This window comes from Mustela nigripes, chromosome 7 (assembly GCF_022355385.1).
Source record: "Mustela nigripes isolate SB6536 chromosome 7, MUSNIG.SB6536, whole genome shotgun sequence".
NCBI lineage: Eukaryota > Metazoa > Chordata > Mammalia > Carnivora > Mustelidae > Mustela > Mustela nigripes.
The window spans coordinates 19,501,367-19,528,295 of NC_081563.1; the positions used below are offsets into that span (position 1 = coordinate 19,501,367).

The following is a 26,929-nucleotide window of genomic DNA, read 5'->3' on the forward strand; positions in this document are numbered from 1 at the left end:
TGGATCGAGTCCCGCATCGGGCTCTCTGCTCAGCAGGGAGCCTGCTTCCTTCTCTCTCTCTCTGCCTGCCTCTCAGTGTACTTGTAATTTCTCTCTGTCAAATAAATAAATAAAAAATAAAAAAAATTTAAAAAAAAAAAGGGATACTGGGGGGCACCTGGGTGGCTCAGTGGGTTAAAGCCTCTGCCTTCGGCTCAGGTCATGAACCCAGGGTCCTGGGATCGAGGCAAGCATTGAGCTCTCTGCTCAGCGGGGAGCCTGCTTCCTCCTCTCTCTCTGCCTGCCTCTGCCTACTTGTGATCTCTCTGTCAAAATAAAATAAAATCTTAAGGGGCGCCTGGGTGGCTCAGTGGGTTAAGCCGCTGCCTTCGGCTCAGGTCATGATCTCGGGGTCCCGGGATCGAGTCCCGCATCGGGCTCTCTGCTCAACAAGGAGCCTGCTTCCTCTTCTCTCTCTCTCTGCCTCTCTGCCTACTTGTGATCTCTGTCTGTCAAATAAATAAATAAAATCGTTAAAATAAATAAATAAATAAATAAATAAATAAATAAATAAAATCTTAAAAAAAAAAAAGGGATACTGGAGGGGCACCTGGGTGGCTCAGTGGGTTGAGCCTCTGCCTTCAGCTCAGGTCACGATCCCAGGGTCTTGGGATCAAACCCCACATAGAGCTCTCCGGTCAGCGGGAAGCCTGCTTCCCCCTCTCTCTCCCTGCCTCTCTGCCTACTTGAGATCTGTCTGTCAAATAAATAAATAAAATCTTAAAAAAAAAAAAAAAGGTGAGGGGGATACTGGAGCATCAGGAAAGAAGGAAGAATAGAAATAAGGGTACATGCAAGAGACTACCCCTCTCATGAATTTTTAACTAATATTTGATGACTGAAACAAAAAACTGTAACATTAAGTGCTAAGACCCTAAATGGAATGGGTTCCACACTTCAAAGTGGTAAAATGTTCATTCCATCAGACTGATAAATCACATAAGTACACTGTAATACGCAAACACTGAGGAAATTATGCAGATACAAAGAAATACACTATAAATAAACCAATATGGAATCCTAAAAATATAACCCATGAGAAGGCAAGAAAAGAAAAATAGAACAAGGGGGGGGGCCTGGTTGACTTAGTCGGTTAAGCATCTGCCTTTGGCACAGATTATGATCTCAGGGTCCTAGGATCAAGCCCCACATTGGGCTCCCTGCTCAGCAGGGTATCTGCTTCTCTCTCTTCCTCTCCCTCTATATTCTCTTTCTCTCTCTCTAGCTCTTGCTCTCAAATAAGTAAAATCTTTAAAAAAAAAAAAAAAAGTAAAAGAAACAGAGGAAACAAACAGAAAACAAATAATAAAATGGCAGACATAAACTCTTATCAATCATTACCTTAAACATATATGATGTAAATATGCAAATTTAAAGGCAAAGATTAGCAGAGCTGTCCTTAACAACCCCCCAACCCAACTATATGCTATTTACAAAGAATCCATTCCAATATCAGAGAAATTGGATCTCACATATAATGCCAGTGAGAATGTAAAATGGTACAATTACTCTGAAAAACAATGTGAAAATCTCTTTAAAACTAATATGCACTTACCAGACCATCCAACACTACACTTCTGGCCATTTATGCCAGAGAAAAGAAATTTATGTTTACACAAAAACATATGTGTAATTTATGTTTACAAAATTTATGTTTACACAAATTTTCATAAAAGCTTTATTTGTGGGGCACCTGGGTGGCTCAGTGGGTTAAAGCCTCTGCCTTCGGCTCAGGTCATGATCTCGGGGTCCTGGGATCGAGCCCCGCCATTGGGCTCTCCACTCGGCGAGGATCCTGCCTCCCCCCTCTCTCTGTCTGCCTCTCTGCCTACTTGTGCTCTCTCTCTCTCTGTCAAATAAATAAATAAAATCTTAAATTTAAAAAAAAAAAGCTTTATTTGTAATAGTCAAAAACAGGACAAAGAAAAACTGGAAACAGTTCACATGTCCTACTGTGGGTGAATGATTAAATAACTCCGCTACACATGTCACTGAATACTACTCAGCAATAAAATGGAGTGAAATATTGACACATACGACAACCTGGATGTAATCTACAGGGAATGACACTGAATAAAAGCCAAATAATTACATAATTTATATAACTCCAACAATACAAATTCTTAAAATGGCAAAATGACAGAAATACAGAACACATTAGTGGTTTTCTGGGGTTTAGGGGAATGGATGGGCTGGCACTAGGGAGGTGTGCTTGTGAAACCGACAACACAAGGGACTTTCTTGTTGATGAACCTGTTCTGTATTATGACAGATAGTAGATCCATGAATCTATACATGTGATTAAAATGCACAACCCAAATATACATCCATACGTCTGTCCGCGCGCGCGCGCACACACACACACCCACACACACACAAGCACAAAGTAGACTGCAGCAAAAACAATATTCTGATCATGATACTGTACTAGAGTACAGCACATGTTACCACTGAGACAATCTGTAAAAGGGTTACTTATTACAACTGCTTGTAGCTTCTACTTTTCTCTTGTAATTTTCTACCATGAGCAACACAGTGGACATCTGTTTTTTCTCTCCTTCTGGAAACAGTGTATACTTTGCTTTGGGGGAACTATGACCTACCCTATTGGAAAGTCAAAGTATCTCACCATGCCTAGACAGTGAGCCAGCCAGGTTCACCCTTTCTCAAATTTTAACCTTGAACAGAACAGAGACTAACTCATCCCAGCTAGAAGTGTCTTGATGAGTGAATCCGTTAGTTCTAGCTACCTTAGTTAGTTAGTTAGTTAGTTCTGAAGCTGCCTTAGTTCTCTCAATTTCAGAGCCTGTTTCTTTCCTCTGAGGTTATGAGCTACCCCACATTCTTAAAAAAAAAAAAAAAAAAAAAAATCCCATTTTGTTTTAATCATTCACATTTGGTTCCTGTTACTTGTCCCTAAAGCATCTAATCAATATTAAGTCCCCCTAAAAACATACACACACGAGGACGCCTGGGTGGCTCATTCGTTAAGCGTCTGCCTTCATTTCAGCTCAGGTCATGATCCCAGGCTCCTGGGATCCCACACCAGGCCCCCTCCTTGGTGGGAAGCCTGCTTCTCCCTCTCCAACTCCCCCTGCTTGTGTTCCCTCTCTCTCTGTCAAATAAATAAATAAAATCTTGGGGTGCCTGGGTGGCTCAGTGGGGTAAGCCGCTGCCTTCAGCTCAGGTCATGATCTCAGGGTCCTGGGATCGAGTCCCGCATCAGGCTCTCTGCTCAGCAGGGAGGCTGCTTCCTCATCTCTCTCTCTCTCTCTGCCTGCCTCTCTGCCTACTTGTGATCTCTCTCCTGTGTCAAATAAATAAATAAAGCATCTTTTAAAAATAAATAAATAAATGGATGAATGAATGAATAAATAAAATCTTTTAAAAAAATACACAAAACTTTTCTTATCTAGTTTTTAATATTTTAATTTATAATTTTAACTGTTTGTACAACCTGGATTAAGGTTTCCTCCATAAACTGATACTCAAAAATGAATAAATTCTTGTAAATGAACTTAATGGAATGCAAATGTAGCTGGAGTTAAAGAGATGTACTAAAAAAAAAAGTACTAAGCTCTAACTAAATGTCATGCCATGGCTATTTACATGAAAATATATTGTTGTGATTCCTGTTCTCATGTCTCACAGGCAAGGCAGATAATTATAATATGTAACTATAATATAACAGAGGAGTTGTTAAAACAGAGGTGTGTCTAAAATGCTATGTCAAGCACGCTTGGGTGGCTCAGTCAGTCGAGCAACTGCCTTCAGCTCAGGTCATGATCCCAAAGTCCTGGCATCAAGTACAGCTCCTTGCTTGGTGAGGAATCTGCTTCTCCCTCTCCCTCTGCCTACTTGTGCTCTGTCAAATAAATAAATAAAATCTTTTTTTAAAAATTTAAAAAATAAAAAATAAAATGCTATGTCAACACACACAAAAAAAGCCAATTCAGTAAAGGATCCAAACTATGAATTTTAACCTGTTCTAGCCTGGTTTTAAATAAGTGTTCCCACAGAAGATTTGGCCAATACAGTCTCTAAATCAGAGCATAAACATATATATTTTCAATCCTACTGCCATAAAGCAAATGTTAGCCCACATATTTTCAAACTGAAATAGTTTCTGCAGAACACTAGGTATCCCAATGATAGTATAAGTCAAATGATAATTTTAAAACTAAATGTTGATTGGTTTCTAAAATTATGACCAAATAAAGTTTATTACAAACAGCAAGGACAAAAGAGCACATATAATAAAACATTTACACAGTCATTTCAGTCTTATTGTTTCTAGACTAATTGTTTACTTATAAAGTAAAAATCATGCATCCAAAGGTGAGTTCAATTAAACTTGTAGAAGAGACTTTATCATTGTACATACATCCTTAGAATAAAGTAATACTTCTTACCTTCTGGAGTTGGAATGCACCCCAAGAAAATGAAAGAAAGAGAAAAAAACTTTTAATTTTAACAATAAAGGCAAAAAATAAACTCCCCCTTCCCCTCCCAGCAATATCCACAATTCTTCAAATTAGCACCCTCCCCCCACTTTGCTAAATAAAACATTTATTTCTTCTTTAGAATTCGCAAGTTAGCTCACAATACAACTTTGTCTAAAAATGCAATTAAACTCAGCTAAATAATCTAAACCATTTCAGAAAGCAGGTGCAGTACCTCAATTATATGGCATACTAAAACTATTAAAGCAGTCTGGAGTTAAATGCGGATGAATGAATATTCTTTAATATTCTTCCCATGCATTTCAGTTTCAAGGAGCCATCATAAAGCCATCAGCTATGGACCCTAAGGTTTACTAGCTTCCCTTTGATCCATAATAAACTCACTACCATGAAGCTTAACACAATGGATTAGAATACTCTTTTCTGTCAATATCCAAGCCTTAGGGGGTTATTTTTTCATCATTAATCCTTTTTGACATCCCTACAACGTCTGTGTTCGAAAGCAGACTGTAACAGACAGATAAAGAAAACACAGGCCGAACTCAAAGTCAGCTAATTTTTAGTTAATATGGCATCAATTTAATCAATAATGTTCTTCATTCTTAAACTGAGATCTTTTCTAGTGAAACACCTTAAGACAAATCAGTTTGGCAAATAGTCCAAAGACCTACTCTGCAGGGATAATGATTTCTGCTGAAAAGCACAGACAATGTTGACTGTACTTCCCTTGCGACCTATTTTACATAAGGACAGACAGGAAAAAAACAGGTGCTAGGATTAGTTTTTGGTATGAGATGAACAAAAACATACTATGATACCATATGAGGGGGATTATTTTGCTCATAAGTAAATGTATTAATACTAATCAAACTCAACCAGGACTCCACTGAAGAGGTAAAATTTCAATCTGGCAAATTGTTTACTGAGCATGATCTTTGCTAACTGGTTCCCAGGATTCATTACAATTCCAACTCTAAAGAAGCTTGCTTGGGATTTAAGACTGAGACGTTAAAAAAACAAAACAAAACAAAAAACAGAAAAACAACTTTTGTTAGAAAAGAAACTGAAGCAATACAAAACAACAATATAAAGGTCTATTTAGGGGCACCTGGGTGGCTCAGTTGGTTAAGCCTCTGCCTTCGGCTCAGGTCATGATCGCGGGGTCCTGGGATCGAGCCCCAGGAGCCTGCTTCCCCCTCTCTCTCTGCTTGCCTCTCTGCCTACTGATGATCTCTTTCTCTGTCAAATAAACAAATAAAATCTTATTAAAAAAAAAAAGATCTGGGCGCCTGGGTGGCTCAGTGGGTTAAGCCGCTGCCTTCGGCTCGGGTCATGATCTCAGGGTCCTGGGATCGAGGCCCACATCGGGCTCTCTGCTCAGCGGGGAGCCTGCTTCCTCCTCTCTCTCTGCCTGCCTGTCTGCCTACTTGTGATTTCTCTCTGTCAAATAAATAAATAAAATCTTAAAAAAAAAAAAAAAGATCTATTTAAATACCCCATTATTATAAATTCTTAAACTTGTACTGGCCCTTAGGTGGCTCAGTCGGTTAAGCCTCCAACTCCAAATCTCAGCTAAGGTCTTGATCTCAGGGTCATGAGTTCAAGTCCCACACTGGGTCACACACACCCCTCCCCCCCAAAAATGTACCAGCCCTTTCAGAATCCAAGTTATTATAATGTCTGAGGTTTTTGTTTCAAATTCTTCCAGAAAGCCATTTACAGTTAGACAGCAACTATCCTAAAGTTATTATATGTCAGCACATAATATAAGTTTGATTTGAAAAAGAGACTAATCAGAAGAGTAGGGAAAACTAGGGATGTAGAGGCAATATGATACACTAGGAAGAACAAAACTTGAAGCAGTAAATCTGGGTTTCTAGTTTCATAGAACTTGTATGACCCTGACCAACCTCCACGGGCCTTAATTATTTAGTAATAAAATGAAATTAAATGGTAAATTCCAATTATCTCTGCCAGCTATAATATTTTATGACTAAAGTAACATAACTGGCTTAGAAAAGGGGTTCAGGAGGGACAAAAGGATGAGGAATGCAAGAAATTGCTCTTTAAATTGGGGCTATGATTTGTAAACAACTAGAGAAACTTCATTTGCAAGAAACCCACAACCACGTCATCTGCTTGTCCCCAAATTTTCCAAAACTACTATATAACTAGCATTTAGTCTTCCTTTGCAGGTCTTTTTCCATCAAGAACCAATGCTTTTAAATACTTCTCGACTTATTTGAGAGAGGGCAAATAAGTAATGATCAACCTAACTTAAAAGCTAGGTAGTTGGCTACACTCTTACTAGCTATATAACTTATTCTCCCATATCAATTTTATGGAAGATTTAAGATTCAAATTCATGCCTCACCAAAATTATTATATATCAAGAATCCTTCTGACTACTCATAATTGGCCTAACTCAGAAAATACTCAATCTGTGGATGATAAATTCATAAAACCAAGAAATCTTCCTAATTTGTCTTTCCTCTTCTACTTATGAATGTAAAGAAAAAACAGGAAGAGAACAGCATCTCAGAAAATTATTTTGTTATTTTTCTCTCCTTTCCTAAAAACTTTCTCTATTAGCATATATAAGAAGAGTCAAGGTGGGGCGCCTGGGTGGCTCAATGGGTTGAAGCCTCTGCCTTCAGCTCAGGTCATGATCCCAGGGTCCTGGGATCGAGTCCCGTATCAAGCTCTCTGCTCAGCAGGGAGCAAGCTTCCCCTCCTCTCTCTGCCTGCCTCTCTGCCTACTTGTGATCTCTGTCTGTCAAATAAATAAATAAAATCTTAAAAAAAAAAAAATAAAAAGAAAAAGAAAAATCAAGGTAATAGACCTAATATGATGAACAAGGCAGGTTAAGAAAACTTGGGGGTGAGGGACAGGCACCAAAAGCAATGGCTACTTTAGAAGGAAGGCCTGAGTCCCACATTTAATGCTATGAAAATACACTGTAAACATCAATGGTTGCCAAGCCGATGAAGGGGGGAAACCTGATGTACAGAAGACTAAGGAAAAAAGTAATGAGGGATAACAGCAAGGATTAGCAGGAATGGTCTCACATACATAAAGCATTAGCCTTTGTATGCTTTACCCACAGTAGGCATACTTAACGTCTGTGCTTAGCTGCTCTCTTTCTGATAAGACACAATATCCAGTTTGCACTCAGTCTTTTAACTTCTCAGCTGTTAGATATATACTGCAATGCTGAAGTAATAAAAATGCCTAAGGCTAACTTCAATATAGTCTGGGGTGGGAAGACCATTTATAGTTTAGCTGGAGGATATATACCTTTGTTTCAATTTGCAATTTTCTAAAAGTAAACATTTATATTTAAATAACTGACTTCAGTTCCTACCTTACTAACACAGACTTGTAACATAAATGAAGTATATTATCATTTAAAAAAAAAAAAAAAAAAAGGAGGGGCGCCTGGATGGCTCAGTGGGTTAAGCCTCTGCCTTTGGCTCAGGTCATGGTCTCACAGTCCTGGGATCTCTCTGCCTGCCTCTCTGCCTACTTGTGATCTCGATCTCTCTCTCTCTGTCCAATAAATAAGTAAAATATTTTTAAAAAAAAGGATATATTCTTGGATTCTGTAACACACCAGGAGAACTCCTTACTCACTGATTTCTAGAACAGGTATTGGGTATTTATCACAGACAACAGATACCTACTCTACAGCTCCAGATCATTCTACCTTTTCACTGCTATCTCGAGACTTATAATCAGGTCCTACACCAGAAGACCTTCGCACCTCTCCAGACATTCAGAGCTTTTCTTTTGAACCCACAAGTACATGCTCAGTGAATCCTTTATCAGTTCCTCACATGACCAGTTCCTCGGTTCTTTTCTACAGTAAACGGTAGCTACTGAAACCCAGAAATCATTTCTTATCTCCTCCTTCCTTTTCCTTCCCACATCCAATCCAAAAGCAAGTCTTAAAAGATGTATCTCAAATCAGTCTATTGCCTCCAGCACTAGTCAGGTAATCCAAACCACCGCATCTCATCTACTCTAATAAAACAGCCCCTTTATTAACCTCCTTAACCCCTTCAGTCCAATTTCATGATTTAAAATTGAGTGGGTGAGACCTGATGAAGACAGAGTAGACCCACAACACCCTCTTTCCCTCTGGCTGGTTACAACTAAAACCTGTGGACAAAAATACAAAAAGCAATTTCCTATATAAATACATGTACACAGATGTTCACAGTAGCATTATTCCTAATAGCCCAAAAATGAAAATAACCACAATGTCCACCAACTGATGAATGGAGAAACAAAATGCGGCATGTGCATACAATGGAATACTATTTAGCAATAAAGGAACAGAGTACTGATAAATGTTACAGTATGAATGAATTTTCAAATCATCACACTATATGAGAAAGCCAGTCACAAAAGGACATGAATTTCATATAATGATTCCATTATATGAAATACCCAAAACTGCAACTCCATGGAGACAGAAAACCCATTATTGGTTGCCTAGGGCTGGGATACTGGGGCTAAGGCAAGGCAAGGAAGAGGAATGACAGCTAATACTGCAGGGTTTCTCTGGGGATAATGGAAATGTCCTCGGTGAATATATTAAATAAAAAGACTATGGGGCACCTGGGTGGCTCAGTTGATGAAGCATCTGCCTTTGGCTCAGGTCATAATCCCAGGGTCCTGGGATCAAGTCCCACATCAGACTCTGTGCTCAGCACGGTCTGCTTCTCCCTCAAACCCTCCCCCTGCTTATGCTCTCTCTCTCTCTCATAAATAAAATCTTTTTTAAAAAAAGAAAACACTGAGCTGTATGCTTTAAAATGTTTTTGGAGTATGTTCATTATATGTTAATTTTTAAAAAGCAACTACAGGGATGCCCGGGTGGCTCAGTGGGTTAAGCCTCTGCCTTCGCTCAGGTCATGGTCTCAAGAGTCCTGGGATCGAGCCCCGCATCAGCTCTCTGCTCAGCGGGGAGCCTGCTTCGCCCTCTCTCTGCCTGCCCCTCTGCCTACTTGTGATCTCTCTATGTCAAATAAATAAATAAAATCATTAAAAAAAAATAAATTAATAAAAAGCAACCACCTTAAACATTAAAAATTAAGAAAGCTGGCACATTTGGGAAATCAAAACTTGATTCATATGGGAGTATGTAAAAAGAATTTAACTTTACCCAATGAGAGGTCTGGTCATTGCTCCTGGAAATAATCACAAGGCCCTATGACAGAGTTGAGCAGCCAGACAGCAACACTGTAATTTCGGGGAGGGTCTTTTATTTTTTTAAGATTTTATTTATTTACTTGACAGAGAGAGACAGTGAGAGAAGGAACACAAGCAGGGGTAGTAGAGAAGCTACCCACTGAGCAGGGAGGCCGATATGGGATTCGATCCCAGAACCCTGGGATCACGACCCAAGTGAAAGGCAGACACTCAGCAACTGAGCCACCCAAGGACCCCATGGGTAAGAGCTTTTAGCCACATTGACAATAAGATTAAGAGTGAGAGCTTGGTCCACACAGTAACAGATTATCTCTAGAGGGGCTAGATACTAGAAACTCAAGATCAGCCACATGGGTCATAAATCATGCCTAGAGGATGAACCACCAATAAAAACTCTAGACACCAAGGCCTGAGTGATACTGGCAGTGTTCCAGGCATATTATCACAAACTGATATTGATATTTAACACTACCCTAAGTCATAGGGCCAGGATGACTGGAAGGTCTGTATTTGGTAATTTACCTTAACTCTGCCCTATACATTTCTTCCCTTGGCTAATCTTCATCTGTATCCTTTCCCTGTATCCTTCCCATAATCTTTAAAGTTTTCAGTGAGTTATACAATTATGGAAAATTTATGGATTTAAATTTTAAAATTATGGAGCCTTGAGAGTAGTCTTAAGGTTCCCTGAACTATACAGTTGGAACTAGTAAGTGAAGTCAATCATGTGAACTGTTCCCTCTAACGCTGCAGTTGGCTAAATTCACACATTGTGAGTTTTCTGGGGGTTTTCTCACCATTTTATTAAAGTGGCTCCCAGACCCTGGTTGAGGAGATATACCACTGTACGTGACAGATAAAATTATGAGAAAAGCTCTATCTTTCTGGCTAAGACAGGGAAAAAGAACACCAAAGGCTGGGGGTAGGGGAGATTGTACTCCTGAGAGAAAAGAATAGGACAAGGAATACCCTAATTCTCACAGGAGGCGTGGGCTCATCCTGGAGCTCTGTATACTTGGGACATTCCCAACCAACACAGGAAAGGCTTTGAGAACTGATCCACAGCTCACATCTCAGACTAATAACCCTGAGTGGCACATGCATGAAACAAATCTCACCTACAGAAAAGTGAACATGTAGTCTGATGACAACAGGATTGACTTGAAAGAAGGATGAAAGGAACAAAGCAAGGAATCACCATTCTCCAGAGGTTTATAATAGTAAAGCAGAGCCTAAAATAATATAATATTAAAAACGTCCAGAATACAATCTTAAATTTCTCAGTAAACAATGATCCAGGAAAATGTAAGCAATTCTCAAGGGAAAAGCAATGGACAACTGCCAACCCTGAGATTACCCAGATGTTAGACTTACCAGATAAAAATGCATTCAATATTACTATACTCCATGAGGGAAAGAGAAATGAACTAATATATATGTGAAAGAAAAACATATTATACTGCAAAACTCAAATTATTCAAAAGAAGGCTCAGATGGTTAAGTGTCTACCTTCAGCTCAGGTCCTGGAATCGTGCCCCATGTTAGGCTCCCAGCTCAGGAGGGAGTATACCTCTCCCTCTGCCTCTCCCCCTGCTTGTGCTCTCTCTCACGTGAATAACCAAAATCTTTTTCTTTTTGTTTTTTAAGATTTTATTTATTTGACAGAGAGAGAGAGAAACACAGTGAGAGAAGGAACACAAGCAGGAGGAGTCGGAGAGGGAGAAGCAGTCTTCCTGCCAAGCAGGGAGCCCAATGTGGGGCTCACCCCAGAACTCTGGGATCATGACCTGAGCCAAAGGCAGCCGCTTATCGACTGAACCACCCAGAACCCCAAATAAATAAATAAATAAACCGTTTTAAAAATCCCTAAAATCCACCAGATAAACAGGCTAAATAAGAAAAAACATATGAGTTGGTTTTAAAACACTGTCAAGATTTTTCATAAAAAAGTGAAGATAAAAGATTAATCGATGTTCTAAGGTGAGAAATCCTAGATCCCATACAGAAAACAGTCTTGTAACCACTCTGCTTGAGAGCAGATGGAAACAAATCAAGTAAACCAAAGTGGTGTGTGGGTCCAGACAATGATCTAAGTTATTCCACTGAAAAACCACTGAAGGCTGCTCAGCTACTTATCAATTTACTGATTTTTACCTCCAAGTTCAACCTTCTTTATCTTTCTCTGTGGTAGTGGAGCTGGACCCTATAAACACTTCTCCTTTGCCAGCTGGCTCGGTATTAAGTTCTGTCAGCAGAGCGCTGGAAGAATGCTGCAGACTGAAAGGGGGCTTTTCTTCTGGTTTTACTGTGCTCTTGCCTGCCCGCTCTTAACGGCAGGCAGCACCCAGCAACATGAGGGACATTCAGTGGCACCCAACCTTCAGCAAGGTTCAGCAGAATGACTGTGGGTAGCTTCCCAGAAAATTCTGCTGGTGCCTCAGCTGGCTCTGCAGTCAATGTGGGATAACTGCCCAGCAGGAAGCTTTCCAGCAAATTCTACTAATACCCAGTAGGCAGTTTCCTATTTGCCAGGCCAGGCTACAGCACCAGTGATCTTTGTCTCCACTGGCAGAGCCCCACCTACTTCACTAAGAATCACAACCTTGGGACATAGAGGGAGACCTTGAAAGTTACTCTTTCTTAGGGCACACTGCCTCAGCCCTATAGGTACTGGTTGCTCCCCTTAAATAGTTAACTTCTGGTTAACCAACTAATAACTTAACCAGTTAACTGAATAACTTCCCTGTTCACATTACCATGTAGCTTTTGTTTGGTGACCAGACCCTGAGACTTAATAAAACTGTATAACACCAAGACTGCAGAAAGCATCCTGAAAAACCCTTTTAAGTTCTTGAAGAGACTAGTACATCAGTCTTTCTCAGCCAAGAGTCAATCACTTCATGTTTAATACTTTTTTTGTTGGCTGGTTGGCTAGCAAATATACATAATGTACAAGTTACCATCTAAACCACTTGTAAGTGTAGATTTCACTGGCACTGAGTACACTCACAATGTTGCACAACCATTACCACTGTCCATTTCCAGAACTTTCGGATCATCCCCAAAAAAACTGTGTACTAATTAAAACAGTAACTCTCCGATCTTCCCTATTCTCAGCCCCGGGTAACCTCTATTCCACTCTGTGTCTCTATCAGTTTGCCTGTTCTAAGTATCTCATATAAATGGAACTGTACAATATTTATCCTTTTCCCCCCTGTTATACCACTATTTGTCCTTTTGTGTCTGTTTTATTTCACTTAGCATGTTTTTCAGGTTCACCCACATACATGTATCAGAATTTCAATTCTTCTTTTTTTTAAAGGTTTTATTTATTTATTTGTCAGACAGAGAGAGCGCACAAGCAGGGGAGCAGCAGGCAGAGGGAGAAGAAATCCCTCATGTGGGACTCATCCAAGGATTCTGGCATCATGACCTGAGCTGAAGGCAGCCACCTAACTGACTGAGCCATCCTGGCGCCCCAGAATTCCAATTCTTCTTAAGGCCAAATAATATTCCATTGAATGTGTATACTACACTTTATTTACACACTCATCTTCTGATGGCCATTTGGGCCGTTTCCACTTGAATATATTTTAAAATAAAACAATATAATATGGACTACTCAAAATTAAGTGAGCTTCCTCAGAATGGGGAACACATGGAAAACTAGAAAGGGAAAAAAGGATTGAAAGCCATGTACTGAGGACTGAAGACTGAAAATTAACTAAAAAGTAGCACATCTTCAATAAAGAAATTATCTATTTCATTCTGTCTAAAATGACCTCTCTAAAAACTTTAAAATTTTAAGACTATCACTTAACATATCACTGCAGCAAGAGGATAAGCTGTGACTACATCAGAGTATAATCTTCCAACGTCTGATACTTCATACACGTATTAACAGGTAGGTTTTTCAATGTCTGGTATGTATCAAGCACAAAAGAGGAGGGGGAAGAAGAGATGCCACTGCCCTCACGCAGCTCCCTTAATATAAGCTATAGAAAAGCTGTGTGATTTTTTTTTTAAGATCACGAAAATATGTAATTTCAAGTCTTATGAAGAAATAAACAGAACACTATAATACACTAAAAAAGGAAATTTGCTCTAGCTCGTAAACTCAGCCAAAGTTCTCTGGAAAAAACATATTCAAACTGAAACCTGACAAATAAGATGGAACTGAGAGAAAAGCACATTTCCTGCTATGAAGGCAGGATATACAAAGGCTAAGGTGGGAAAAGCTTTCCTACCTCTTTGAGAATTGACAACATATAATACTTAAAGCGATGATAATGGAAAATTGCACTTAAGGTAGAAGGTAAAGAGCAGGGATGCCTGGGTAGTTCAGTCGTTAAGCGTCTGCCTTTGGCTCAGGTCATGATCCCAGGGTCCTGGGATGGAGTTCCACATTGGGCTCCCTGCTTAGTGAGCCTGCTTCTCCCTCTCCCACTGCCTGCTGCTCCCCATGCTGTGCACACATGCGCTCATGCCTGTCGAATGAATAAATGAATGAATGAATGAAAGAAAAAGATACTGAGCAAAAAAACTGAGATGGAAGAAGGAAGAATGCCTGTGGTCACTTCAGGTAACAAAACAGAGTTTCAGGAAGGAAGCAGTATTCAGCTGTGTTAAAAAATGTTGAGAAGCAAGAGCTAGGTACTAAAAGTCACATGGAGTTAACAAAATGGAAGTCACTGGTGAGTTAGAATGGCTTTGTGGTCCCATAACTGCATCACAACAATATAGTTTAAACAAGAACATCTACTTATAAATTGTTACCACTAAGCGAAGCCAGAAGCTATTTTTGATGACTCTTCCATCTGGTTACTTTTTCTAAATTTCTTCTTTTTATCCTTCTTTGTTTATTTACTATTCTTTACTTATTTACTATTCTTGCCTGCTCCCTAGAAATGATAATGACAAGTATAAAGTCATAGAGCCTTAGAAATTTGGAGCTTGGGGCGCCTGGGTGGCTGAGTGGGTTAAAGCCTCTGCCTTCAGCTCAGGTCATGATCCTAGGGTCCTAGGATCGAGCCCCGCATCCGGCTCTCTGCTCGGCGGGGAGCCTGCTTCCTCCTCTCTGCCAGCTTCTCTGCCTACTTGTGATCTCTGTCTGTCAAATAAATAAATAAAATCTTAAAAAAAAAAAAAAAGAAAAGAGAAATTTGGAGCTTGATGACTCTGCACCTGGCATTCAGAGCTAAGGGACTGATGGGAGTCTGGTCTCTATACACCAGATACCCTGGTCAATTTCCCCAGTGTTTCAAAAGTCTAATTTCTAAGGGAAAAAAAAATCTCTTGCTCATTCCTATTCTATAACTTAACACTGTTATGAAACAGTATTAGAATACCTTAGCAGAACTGTTTCTCAGACCACAAAAATTACTGTCTTTTTCTCCTATAACTTTGCACAAATTGGTGGTATTAAATAGACATTATGCGGGGATGGGGTAACTGGGTGATGGACCTTAAGGAGGGCACGTGAGGTAATGAGCACTGGGTATTACATAAGACTGATGAATCACTGAACTCTACCTCTGAAACTAATAATACACTATATGCTAATTAACTTGGTTTAAATTTTTTTAAAAAGTAAAAAAATTAGGGGCGCCTGGGTGGCTCTGTGGGTTAAAGCCTCTGCCTTCGACTCAGGTCATGATCCCAGGGTCCTGGGATCGAGCCCCACATTGGGCTCTCTGCTCAGCGGGGAGCCTACTTCCTCCTCTCTCTGCCTGACTCTTTGCCTACTTGTGATCTCTGTCTGTCAAATAAATAAATAAATCCTTTTTTTTTTTAAAGGTAAAAAAATTAAATAAACAGGCATTATCCTTTAGTCTTAATCTAATAAATCTTATCTAATTCAAGTAAATATTTAGATTTGTATCATTGATAAATTAAGAGATTACTTTTTTAATTTACAAAAATGTTTAAAAGCTAATTCTTTGGGGCACCTGGGTGGCTCAGTGGGTTAAGCCTCTGCCTTAGGCTCAGGTCATAACCCCAGGGTCTGAGATCAAGCCCCACATTGGGCTCTCTGCTCAGCAGGAAGCCTGCTTCCCCTCTTTCTGTCTCTGCCTGCCTCTCTGCCTCCTTGTGATCTCTGACTGTCAAATAAATAAAAAAGCTAATTCCTCAAATGCATTTTAATGTTTTAATTTACAAATGTTCACACAAATTCTGAGATGCATTACATAAAATGAAATAATACTAATTTATATTTCATTGTTTCATAGTAATAAAACAAACCTAATTTGTTCCCGGCCTACTGACATTTGGCCACAAGTCAAAACAAAATTTTTTTAGCTGTGTTAGCAAAGCGCCAAGAACTCAATTTTGTATTAAAGAAAATGAGAATTAAAATCTAGAACATGCAATAGCTACATATCAAAAAACTAATTATTGTCCATTTACATATATTTCAGCACAGCTCACTATTACTCTGGCATCTGACTGAACAATTCTTTGGAGTGAAGGACTATATAGCATAATATAAGACATTTAGTCTCCCTGTTTCTTGAACATTACATGCCACAGTTCTCCCCTTCTTTCCAGACACTCTGAAAATCAAAAATAACCCCATAAATTCTGGACACCTTCCCTAAGGGCGTTTACACAATGCCACCCCTACTTGAGAACAACTAGCAGCGGCTTTAGCAGCCACCCTTTCCACCTTTTAGCGACAATATCTCAGGCAGACTCCCAGATTTCCACATTAACAACACCAAGTATGTGGACCGTAATTTTAATGTTTCTTGATGGCAGAGGATCTTGATTATGAAGTGACTATTATGAAGTGACTATTATGAAGTGACTATTATGTGCTATTATTAATACAAGGCTCTAATAATTAAAGTATGTTTTATCTTTGGTCCTGTATTAATTGACCCTAAGCTGTTTTATTTGCTATACATAAAACTATTACTTGAAATATATACTACTTTGTTTGTATCTTTTCCACTTTATTCCTCTGGGCCAAGGTTATTTCTTCCTAGACTGTCCACCTCGAGAATTTTCCCTGTACTAGACAGTACTTTTCACCTGCTAATGACAAGCTTACTAAATCAAAAACCTGAACTCATAGATGAAGGCTTGAAGATGGCTCCAGGCCTTCCTAAGAATTAAAGTGCATGGGTTGGACACAGCTAAGAATTTTTTTTTAATTTACTTGTGGTTTTGTGACTGTGCTATTACCGAAAACTTAAAAGATCTAACAACTAAATAAATCAGAAACTAGCAAAGCAATTATTACTAAATAATCAATCTTCAGGAGTAATGTATACTGCTTACATGATGAAATAGACTAATCGAGTATTATAATTATCACTAATAAAATTTAAATAACTCACCTGATTTCTTTTAGTCCTTCTCTCTGGATAACTTGAAGAATTTCTTTATGACTCATGGGTGTATTGGGGTATTTTTCTAAGACCTGAGAAACAAGTATATAATAATAAATTATTTTTAAATTTTAAGTTACAATAATTATATATGTAACTGTATTTCTTATTCTTATTAAAACTAAGTATTAATTTCTTCCAGCACATATATATCCACAGACTTCCTACCCTTTTTATTTTGGGACAATAGGAAAAACAGAAAATTAATGGAATATAGATTCTTCTCTTTTTCAGCCACAAACCACATGTCAAGTCCTGAAGTAGAAATAGATCAAAAGGATAAGATTAATAACTAAATTATTATTGTGTAATATGAAATTCTTTACTTTCTGCCTCTACCCCCATCACATGCCTAACTGTGGATCTACTGTAAGTACTTAAAGATTATCCATCTTTACATTTCCAGCAAAGATTAGTATGCCAAGAGTGCTCAATAAATTCTTAACCAAAACAAATGAGTAATACAGTTGTAGGAATATTAAAAGGTACCTATGTTCTGGCGCCGGGGGAAAAAAAAAGAGGAATAAGCATAGTCTGTCCTGTCTCTCAGGCTGAATATAACTAAAAACCTGGACACAAGGCATGAAGCAGCTATCTAAGGACCCTGGAAATGGTAGTCAGCCTGGAGAAGGAAACCACAACTCTAAGTCATACTAACCCCAGAGTGAATTTTCTGGTTTTGTTTCCTCTGGGACCACTCAGCCTAGACTCAAAGGCAGTACAAATTCAGAACTGTCAACAAAGTACAGACAGAATTGGCTCCAAAAGAATTCTTTTTGGTCTAAGTATACATAAAGGGGGCCCCTAAGGAGATGGAGTTTTCTAGGTTTTTCCCTCTTCCCCTTGACCTATGCCCCCAAACAAGCCAAGGGCAGCAGCCCTGGCATTGATAATATCAACAGTGGCCAAACAGGGACCTAAAACTCTAATAAAACAGAATCCTTTTGTTTCCGAAAGCATGAAGGGAATCCACATGGCTTTCTTTCTCTGCCATCTTGTTTGGCACCAAACTCAAATGTGGTTGTGGAAGTATACAGTAAAACAGAGAAATGAAGCCCCAACTGTCCAGCCATGGGACAAGGAAGAGAGTCTCTAGGAGCCAAAAAGTATCAGGGAACTTGTAAAGAGAAAAGAGCTCGAAAAACTGATACCATGAAGATCTAGAAACACTCCTGGGGTCACTCCAGAACTATGCGTATGTGTATCTGACCATAATCGTACTATCACGTCCCCAAATTAGCCACTAGGGGTGCACACTTGGAAGAGACCCAAAGCCCTCTGCAAAGGCTTTGAAAACTAGACATCGGAATTTTAGTGCAAAGAAGACGGGTTTAAAGTTTGTGATCTAAACCTAACAAAGTCAAATGCCTGCTTTTAAAAAACCGTCCTCCCCCCATCTCTCTCCACTGATTTTAAACTTGACTTTCTGAAGCACAGTTTTAACAGCTGCTTTAAAGTCTTTGTCTGGGGACACCTGGGTGGCTCAGTCATTAAGTGTCTGCCTTCAGGTAGGGTCATGATTCCAGAGTCCCGAGATTCTCTGCCTGCCACTCCACCCACTTTTATGTGTGTGCACATACTCTTGACCAAAAAAAAATTTTTTTTAAATAAATTCTCTGATAATTCCAACATCTTTGTCATCTTGGGTTTATTGTGTGTAGGTTGTCTTTTCCTTACAAGTTCTTGAGGTTTTCCTAGTTCTTCATTTGTCAGGAGATTCTCGATTGTGTATTAGACATGTTGATGTTATGTTATCTTATTGTATATCTCTTTAAGTACAATGGAGAATGATTGGGGGGATGGATTTTTAAGGGAAATCCACAGTATTAATCTGGCTTGTTTCACTTAGTATACAGCTACCACCACACATATGGCAGATCTCCTTCTTTGTTTGTGGCTGAATAATATTCCATTGCATATATATAGTAATTTTTTTTCATATAGTAATTTTCTTTATCCCATCATCTGTTGTTAGACACTAAAGTTGTTTCCAGAGGCACCTGGTGGCTCAGTTGATAAGTAGCTGCCTTCAGCTCAGGTCATGATCCCAGAGTCCTGGGATAGAGCCCCATGTTGGCCCCCTGCTCAACGGAGAGCCTACTTTTCCCTCTCCCTCAGCCTGCTGCTCTGCCTAATTGCACTCTTAATCTCTCTGTCAAATAAACAAATTTTTAAAAAAATATATAAATATATATAAAAATTAAAATAAAGTCATTTCCATTTCTTAGCTATTGTGAATAATGCTGCAATGAATACAAGGGTGCAGATATCTCTCCAAAGATACTGATTTTATTTTCTTTGGATATATACCTAGAAGTAAGATTACTGGTAGTTCTCTTTTAAATTTTTTGAGGAACCTCCATATTGTTTTCCATAATGGCAACTTATGCCCCTTATGTAGCAAAGAAAGAGGTTATTTTTTTGTTTTTTGCTTTTTTTTAAGGTTTTATTTATTTATTTGATAGAGAGAGAGAGATCACAAGTAGGCAGAGAGGCAGGCAGAGACAGAGGGGGAAAGAAGCAGGCTCCCCGCTGAGCAGAGTCGGATGCAGGGCGTGATCCCAGGACCGGAGAGCATAACCTGAGCCATAACCCAAGCCGAAGGCAGAGGCCCAACCCACTGAGCAATCCAGGCACCCCCAAAAAGAGCTTTAATATAGAGATATACACACAAAAGATGATCAAATAAGAACACAAAAGACTGATATACTTAATATAAAAACAAAACCTGAACCCACAAAAAACATTATCTTCCTATAAAGACTATTTTCCTATTGTGCTACCCAGATAGAATTTTTACATTTCTCCCTTAATCTGTAAATATTTCTCACTGCCTCATGGTTTACAAACCTTGCATAGCCATTCTACTTCTTCTGACCCTCACAACAATGCAAGAAAGAGCAGAAGAAGGTACGTCAATTTCACAGGAAGAAAAGTAAGACTCAGAGAAGTTACAAGCATAGCCTCAACTTAGAAGGTAAATAATGTATATGAAAATAAGAACATCTATAAAAAAAAAAAGAATATCTTTAACTTATGGAGTAACCATGAGCATCAAAGGAAATATTTTACTTTGCTTAAAACTGGAAAAAAAAAAAAGCAAATTCTCAGGAATTGTGTTACTGATTCTTTTTTCACTGTAACAAATGCCAAATGTTTCAGATTATTTTTAAGTTTTCAAACAAGGGGAATTGCTGCATAAAGTTATTTTAAATATTACCAAATTGCTATCCACCAGATGTATAGGAGTTTCAATATACCCTTAACTAGCATTTGTATCATTTCAAAAATCCTTGGCAATTATTTTAAATACACAGATACATAATTTTAAAATGTTAGTTACTAATGAGGTTTAATTTTTCACATCATTAGACATTTATATTTCCTCTGCTGAATGACCCTGATATAAGGTCATGAGCTACTTCATCTAAATAATAAAAATCGGATTAAAAAATAAAATTCTTGGGGCGCCTGGGTGGCTCAGTGGGTTAAGCGTCTGACTTCGGCTCAGGTCATGATCTTAGAGTCCTGGGATAGAGCCCCGCAGTAGGTTCTCCGCTCAGCAGGCATCCTGCTTACCCCTTTGTCTGCCTGCCTCTCTGCCTACTTGTGATCTCTCTCTCTCTCTCTGTATCAAATAAACAAATAAAATCTTTAAAAAATTGTTCTTAAATAAAAAAAATAAAAAAACAAAATTATTTAAAAACGTGTAAAATTGAACAACCACGGGGTGCCTGGCTGGTTCAGTCAGTGGAGCATGGGACTCCTGGTCTTGGTGTAAGGAGTTTCTGCTCCATGTTAGGCATAGAGCCTACTTAAAAAACAGATAACAAACAAAAAACTTAGCAATTATATCACAGAAATATCAGAGTTGTCTTAACACTAGAAATACACGGTTTTTATTCCATTACAGAAAGCAAAATAGTCATTGAGTTTGCCAAGTCTACCTAAATGGATTTTCTTTCAACAAGTAAAAGAGTAAAACTGTACACCATATTTGCCCAAAGCAGAAAACTACATTAAAAGCACTGGTATGGGTATAGCTCCGTATTTAGTTGCTATTCTAGGCAGACTCAGTTTCAACACAGAACTTCCCTTCAAATAATTCATTTGGTTGCTCAAAGGAAACACAAAGCCACTGAAATCGACAAGGAACTGCAAGTTCTTCTTGGAAAGTGGGAAGATGTAGAGGGTTTTGTAGACCATACTGAAAACCCAGGAGTTGACAAAAGACCACTTTGTGCAACAGACATTATGCTTGCCCTGGTCAAGAACTAGAAGGGATTTCTAGGGAAACTGATACAGTCCTCAACCTGGCGATTAAATTTCACCCTGTTACTAATCATTAGGAAATCCGGAACACTAAAACCACATAATACAAATTTAAATAAGGGCACAAATAAGAGATCTTGATTTTCTTAAATGGTATCAAGTGATTACAATAAATACTCCTCTCCCTACAGACACACAGCAGTGAATAGACTGAGGCTCTGTTTTGGTCTCTGTAAGAGCTATTAACATAAGTAAGGGATTTAGGCTGGAAAAAAAATTTTAATTGATGGAAAACATTCAAATGTTTCAAGGCATAGGTACAGAGGTCAAACAGCCTGCTTCTAATAGCTCTAAGAATACATCCTAGGTGACTAAAAGACTCTAAACCCCGATCCTTCATTGCTAGAGTGAGGATTAGAACATTCTCATAAACAGGAACATGAAATAAAACATTCTGCAGTATTCTTAACTTACCATAAGTGGTTGATAAACAAAAGTGGCTTTTGTTATTATTAATCAACTATAACTATACAACAAAACTGTTTCCCAGTTCACATTTCTGTTACTACCCTCATTTAAAATTTCACCAGTGGGGACACCTGGGTGGCTCAGATGGTTAGGCATCTATCTTTGGCTCAGGTCATGATCCCAGGGTACTGGGATCGAGCCCCACAGTGGGCTCCCTGCTCACTCACTATCTCCTTCCCCACTGTCCCCCCTACTTGTGCCATCTCGCTCTGTCAAATAAATAAATAAAATCTTTTTTAAAATAAATAAAAAATAAAAATAAAGTTTCACCAGTGTTTGTAAGGGAGATGAAAAACACAAAGAAGGGCTCCTGGGTGGCTCAGTCAGTTAAGCGGCTGCCTTCAGCTCAGGTCATGATCCCAGGGTCCTGGGATCCAACCTCACATCAGGCTCCCTGCTCAATGGGAAGCCTGCTTCTCCCTATCCCTCTGCCTGCAGCTCTGCCTGCAGCTCCTCCTGCTTGGGCGTTTGTGCTCTCTCGCTCTCAAATAAATATTTTTTTAAAAAGCTGAATATTTAGAAACAACAACAAAAAAGGCTACCTGCCTTTTGATTTTTCCACTATTTTCATCTCAGATAATTAACAATGCCCTACACTAATTCCTACTGGTAGTAACAAACAATTACACAAGCAAAATTTACAATATGAAATAATTTTACATTAAATGGCAAGACCTGGGGCGCCTGGGTGGCTCAGTGAGTTAAGCCTCTGCTCAGGTCATGATCTCAAGATCCTAGGATCGAGCCCCCAGCCCTCCATGGGGGTGGGGGGGTCCTCTGCTCAGCAGAGAGCCTGCTTTCCCTCTCTCTCTGCCTGTCTCTCTGCCTACTTATGACCTGTCAAATAAATAAATAAAATCTTTAAGAAAAATAAAATAAAATAAATGCCAAGATGTCACAATCATATCATTTCTCTAGACTTTTTTTTTAAATATTTTATTTATTTAACAGAGAGAGATATCCCAAATAGGTAGAGAGGCAGGCAGAGAGAGAGGGGGAAGCAGGCTCCATGCTGAGCAGAGAGCCCAATGCAGGGCTTGATCCCAGGACCCTGAGATCATGACTGGAGCCGAAGGCAGAGGCTTAACCCACTGAACCACCCAGGTGCAACTACTCTAGGCTTTAAATCCTGTCTACATTACAATTATCTAACTATATAGAAGACCAGCTATAAGACTATTCTGCAAGAAAAAAGAGTGAAAAATTACTGGATAAGGCACTTGCATTCATTTGCAAAAATATTTAATTAATGATTATGATTTAATTAATCATAACGAGGCTTTCTGTCAGCCCAAAGAGCTAGAAAATGGAAATTAATAAAACTTTCTCTGGTGGGGCAGCTAACTGGCTCAGTCAGTACATTTAACTCTTGATCTTGGTGTCATGAGTCTGAACGCTATACTAACTGTAGAGACAACTTTAAAAAAATAAAATAGTTTTTAAAAAGAAATTTTAAAACTTAAAAAAAAATCAAAAATAAAAATTTCTAGGGGCGCCTGGGAGGTTCAGTCACGTAAGCATCCAGCTTGTGATCTTAGCACAAGTCATGATCTCAGAGTCATTTCGACGGACCCCTAAGGTCTGGCTCTACATTCAGCAGGAAGTCTGCTCAAAATTCTTTCCCTCCCCCTCTGCCCCTCCTCCACCCCAAGACCTGGGCATGCACTCTCTAAAATAAAAAAAAATTTCTATGGCATATCAGATTTTTTTAAAGATTTACTTATTTGACAGAGATCACAAGTAGGCAGAGAGGCAGGCAGAGAGAGAGGAAGGGAAGCAAGCCCCCTGCTGAGCAGAGAGCCCGGTGCTGGAATTGATCCCAGGACCCTGAGATCATGACCTGAACCGAAAGCAGTGGCTTAACCCACTGAGCCACCCAGATGCCCTAAGATTTTATTAACTAATTTGACAGAGCGAGATCACAAGAAGACAGGCAAGAAGCAGAGAGAGAGAGAGAGAGAGAGAAGGAAGCAGGCTCCCTGCTGAGCAGAGAGCCCAATGCGGGGCTCGATCCCAGGACCCTGAGATCATGACCTGAGCTGAAGGCAGAGGCTTTAACCCACTGGGCCACCCAGACGCCCATGGCATATCATATCTTAACTGGAAAGTCAGTACTAGGGAGCCTGGATGGCTAAGTCAGTTGAGCCTCTACCTTTAGTTCACATCATGATCCCGAAGTTCCAGGATCAGGTCCTACATCAGGCTTCCTGCTCAGCAGAGAGCCTGCTTCTCCCTTGGCCCCATGCTCTATCTCTCTCTCTCAAATAAATAAATAAAACCTTTTGGGGAGGGTATGTGTTGTGGTGAACACTGTGTGTTGTGTAAGACTGATGAATCACAGAACTGTAGCCCTGAAATAAATGATACATTGTATGTTAATTTAAAAAATAAATAAATAAAATTACACCCAACTAATAAATAAAATCTTTCAAGAAAAAAAAAGGTTGGGGTGCCTGGGTGGCTCAGATGGCTAAGAGTCTGCCTTCGGCTCAGGTCATGGTCTCAGGGTCCTGGGATCGAGCCTGGCATCAGCTCTCTGCCAGTGGGGAGCCTGCTTCCTGCCCCCTGCTTGCCTGTCTGCCTACTTATGATCTCTCTCTGTCAAACAGATAAATAAAATCTTAAAAAAAAAAAAAAAAAAAACAAACATTATTTGTGGGAATGCCTGGGTGGCTGAGTCAATTATTCATCTGCCTTTCGCTCAGGTCACAATCCCAGCATCCTGGGATCGGGTCTCTCACTGGGCCCCTTGCTCAGCAGGGAGTCTGCTTCTCCCACTGACCTCTCTCCTCTCATGCTCGCTCTCTCTCTCTCTTGCAAATAAATTAATAAAATCTTAAAAAAAAAAAAAAGACTGAAGTACTCTATTTTTAATTTTTATTATGAAAATTTTAAAATATATACAAAAGTAAAGAGAACACTACAATCAAGAATTACAACACATGGCTTATAGCTTATACCATCAGCCTCTTTCCTCCACAAAACTGGATTATCTTGAAGCAAATCTCAAATAGTGTATCCCTAAATACTTTAGCTATATCTCAAAAAAAAAAAAAAGACTCATTCTCTAAAAAGCAAAAATACCATTTTAAGGGGCACCTGGGTGGCTCAGTGGGTTAAGCCTCTGCCTTCAGCTCAGGTCATGATCCCAGGGTCCTGGGATCGAGCCCCACATCCGGCTCTCTGCTCAGCAGGGAGCCTGCTTCCTCCTCTCTCTCTCTCTCTCTCTGCCTGCCTCTCTGCCTACTTGTGATCTGTCAAATAAATAAAATGAAATCTTTAAAAAAAATAAAAATATAAATATATAAAAACTAAAATAAAGTTGTTTAAAATAAAGTTGATCTCAGGGTCCTGGGATCAAGCCCCGCATCAGGCTCTCTGCTTAGATGGGAGCCTGCTTCCCCCTCTCTCTGCCTGCCTCTCTGCCTACTTGTGATCTGTTTTTCTCTATCTCTCTCTCTGTTAAATAAATAAATAAAATCTTTTTTAAAAATACTATTTAAATCTTCAAAAAGTAACTATAATTCTTTAATATCAATTTAGACCATGTCCCCAATTTTCATGGAAAAAAGCGTTTTTCTTTTTTAAAGATTTGAGGAGAGTAAAGAAGCGCACGCGCGCCCGCGCGCACACACGAGCAGGGTGGCAGGAGAGGAAGAAAGAATCCCAAGCATACTCTGACATGAGCTCTGGGCCTGACACAGGGCTCAAGCTCAACACCCTGAGATCAAAACCTGAGCTGAAACCAGCTCAGGTCATGGTCTCAGGGTCCTGGGATTGAGCCCCACAACGGGCTCTCTGCTCAGCAGGGAGCCTGCTTCCCCCTCTCTCTCTGCCTGCCTGTCAAATAAATAAAATTTAAAAACAAAACAAAACATAGTTGCTTTGCTCAAAACTGTATCCAAAGATCCCTACACATCACATTTGGTTAACACAAGTCTTAAACTCTCTTTGATTTTATGACTTCTTTTTTTCTTCCAATTTATTTACAAAGAAACCAGGTAGACTACACCATATAGTTTCCCACATTGTGTATTTCACTAATTGTATAGGTTTGTGTCCCTCATATTTCCTAAAAATTAGAATTAACACCTAAAGGCCTGCTCAGATTCAGGTTCTATTTTAGGAAAAACACTTGACAGGCAGTATACTTCCTGTCACACCCTATCAGAACACACAAAATTACCTGTGGTCTCTTTTTCTGAAATGACTATTATAAAGTTTCATATTATAAACTACAAATTATTTTATATTACAAACAACAGTTTCCCACCAGCATTCCAACCTCTTGTCGTAACCACTATTGATCACCACCCTAGACTTGTTATTTTATTTAGGTGTTCACAAATGGTGATAATGTCTACTATGCCTTCTTCATTCATCAGCTAGAATCCTTCTAAAAAAATGTTTTATCTCCATCTACTATTTGGTTACCTGAAGGACACATGGCTCATACAGAAAAAGGGTAAGTGCTTATTTCTTTTAATGATTTTAAGAATAATTAACTGGCTCCCCTAGTATACTCTAAAGGTAACCAGTAAATTTGGGTTTTTTTGGGGAGGTATCATTAGAAATATTTTATGAATAACATTTTATGGAATGTTATTATGAATTTTAATATACTTTTGTGAATTACTGTATTTCCTCCCTTGCAAACTGGTTATTCATGACCACCGCCCACTTAGTATATATTACATTTGTAGAGTTCTATCTTCACATTCAATATAGTAAAACTTTAAAATAAATAAGTAATAAAACTTACTGTCACATTTCTTACAAATATTTTTTCCAGCTTATTATTCATCTTTTCATTATGTTGCCTTTCCATGGAGGTTTTTTTTTTTTTAAAGATTTTATTTATTTATTTGATAGAGAGAGAGATCACAAATAGGCAGAGAGACAGACAGAGAGAGAGATGAGGAGAAGCAGGCTCCCTGCTGAGCAGAGAGCCCCATGCGGGACTCGATCCCAGGCCCCTGGGATCATGACCTGAGCCAAAGGTAGAGGCTTAACCC

General features: G+C 39.1%; 1 protein-coding gene across 1 annotated transcript in view; it reads right to left on the bottom strand.

The window, feature by feature from the left end:
- Positions 1–26,929, bottom strand: part of ASXL2 (ASXL transcriptional regulator 2) — a 136,441-nt gene that overhangs the window by 73,010 nt on the left and 36,502 nt on the right. The window contains exons 2-3 of the mRNA XM_059405277.1: positions 17,064–17,146; positions 11,888–11,890 (exon numbers count right to left, since the gene is read on the bottom strand). Coding sequence (XP_059261260.1) covers positions 11,888–11,890; positions 17,064–17,146 — 86 coding nt within the window. The remainder of the gene's footprint in view (positions 1–11,887; positions 11,891–17,063; positions 17,147–26,929) is intronic.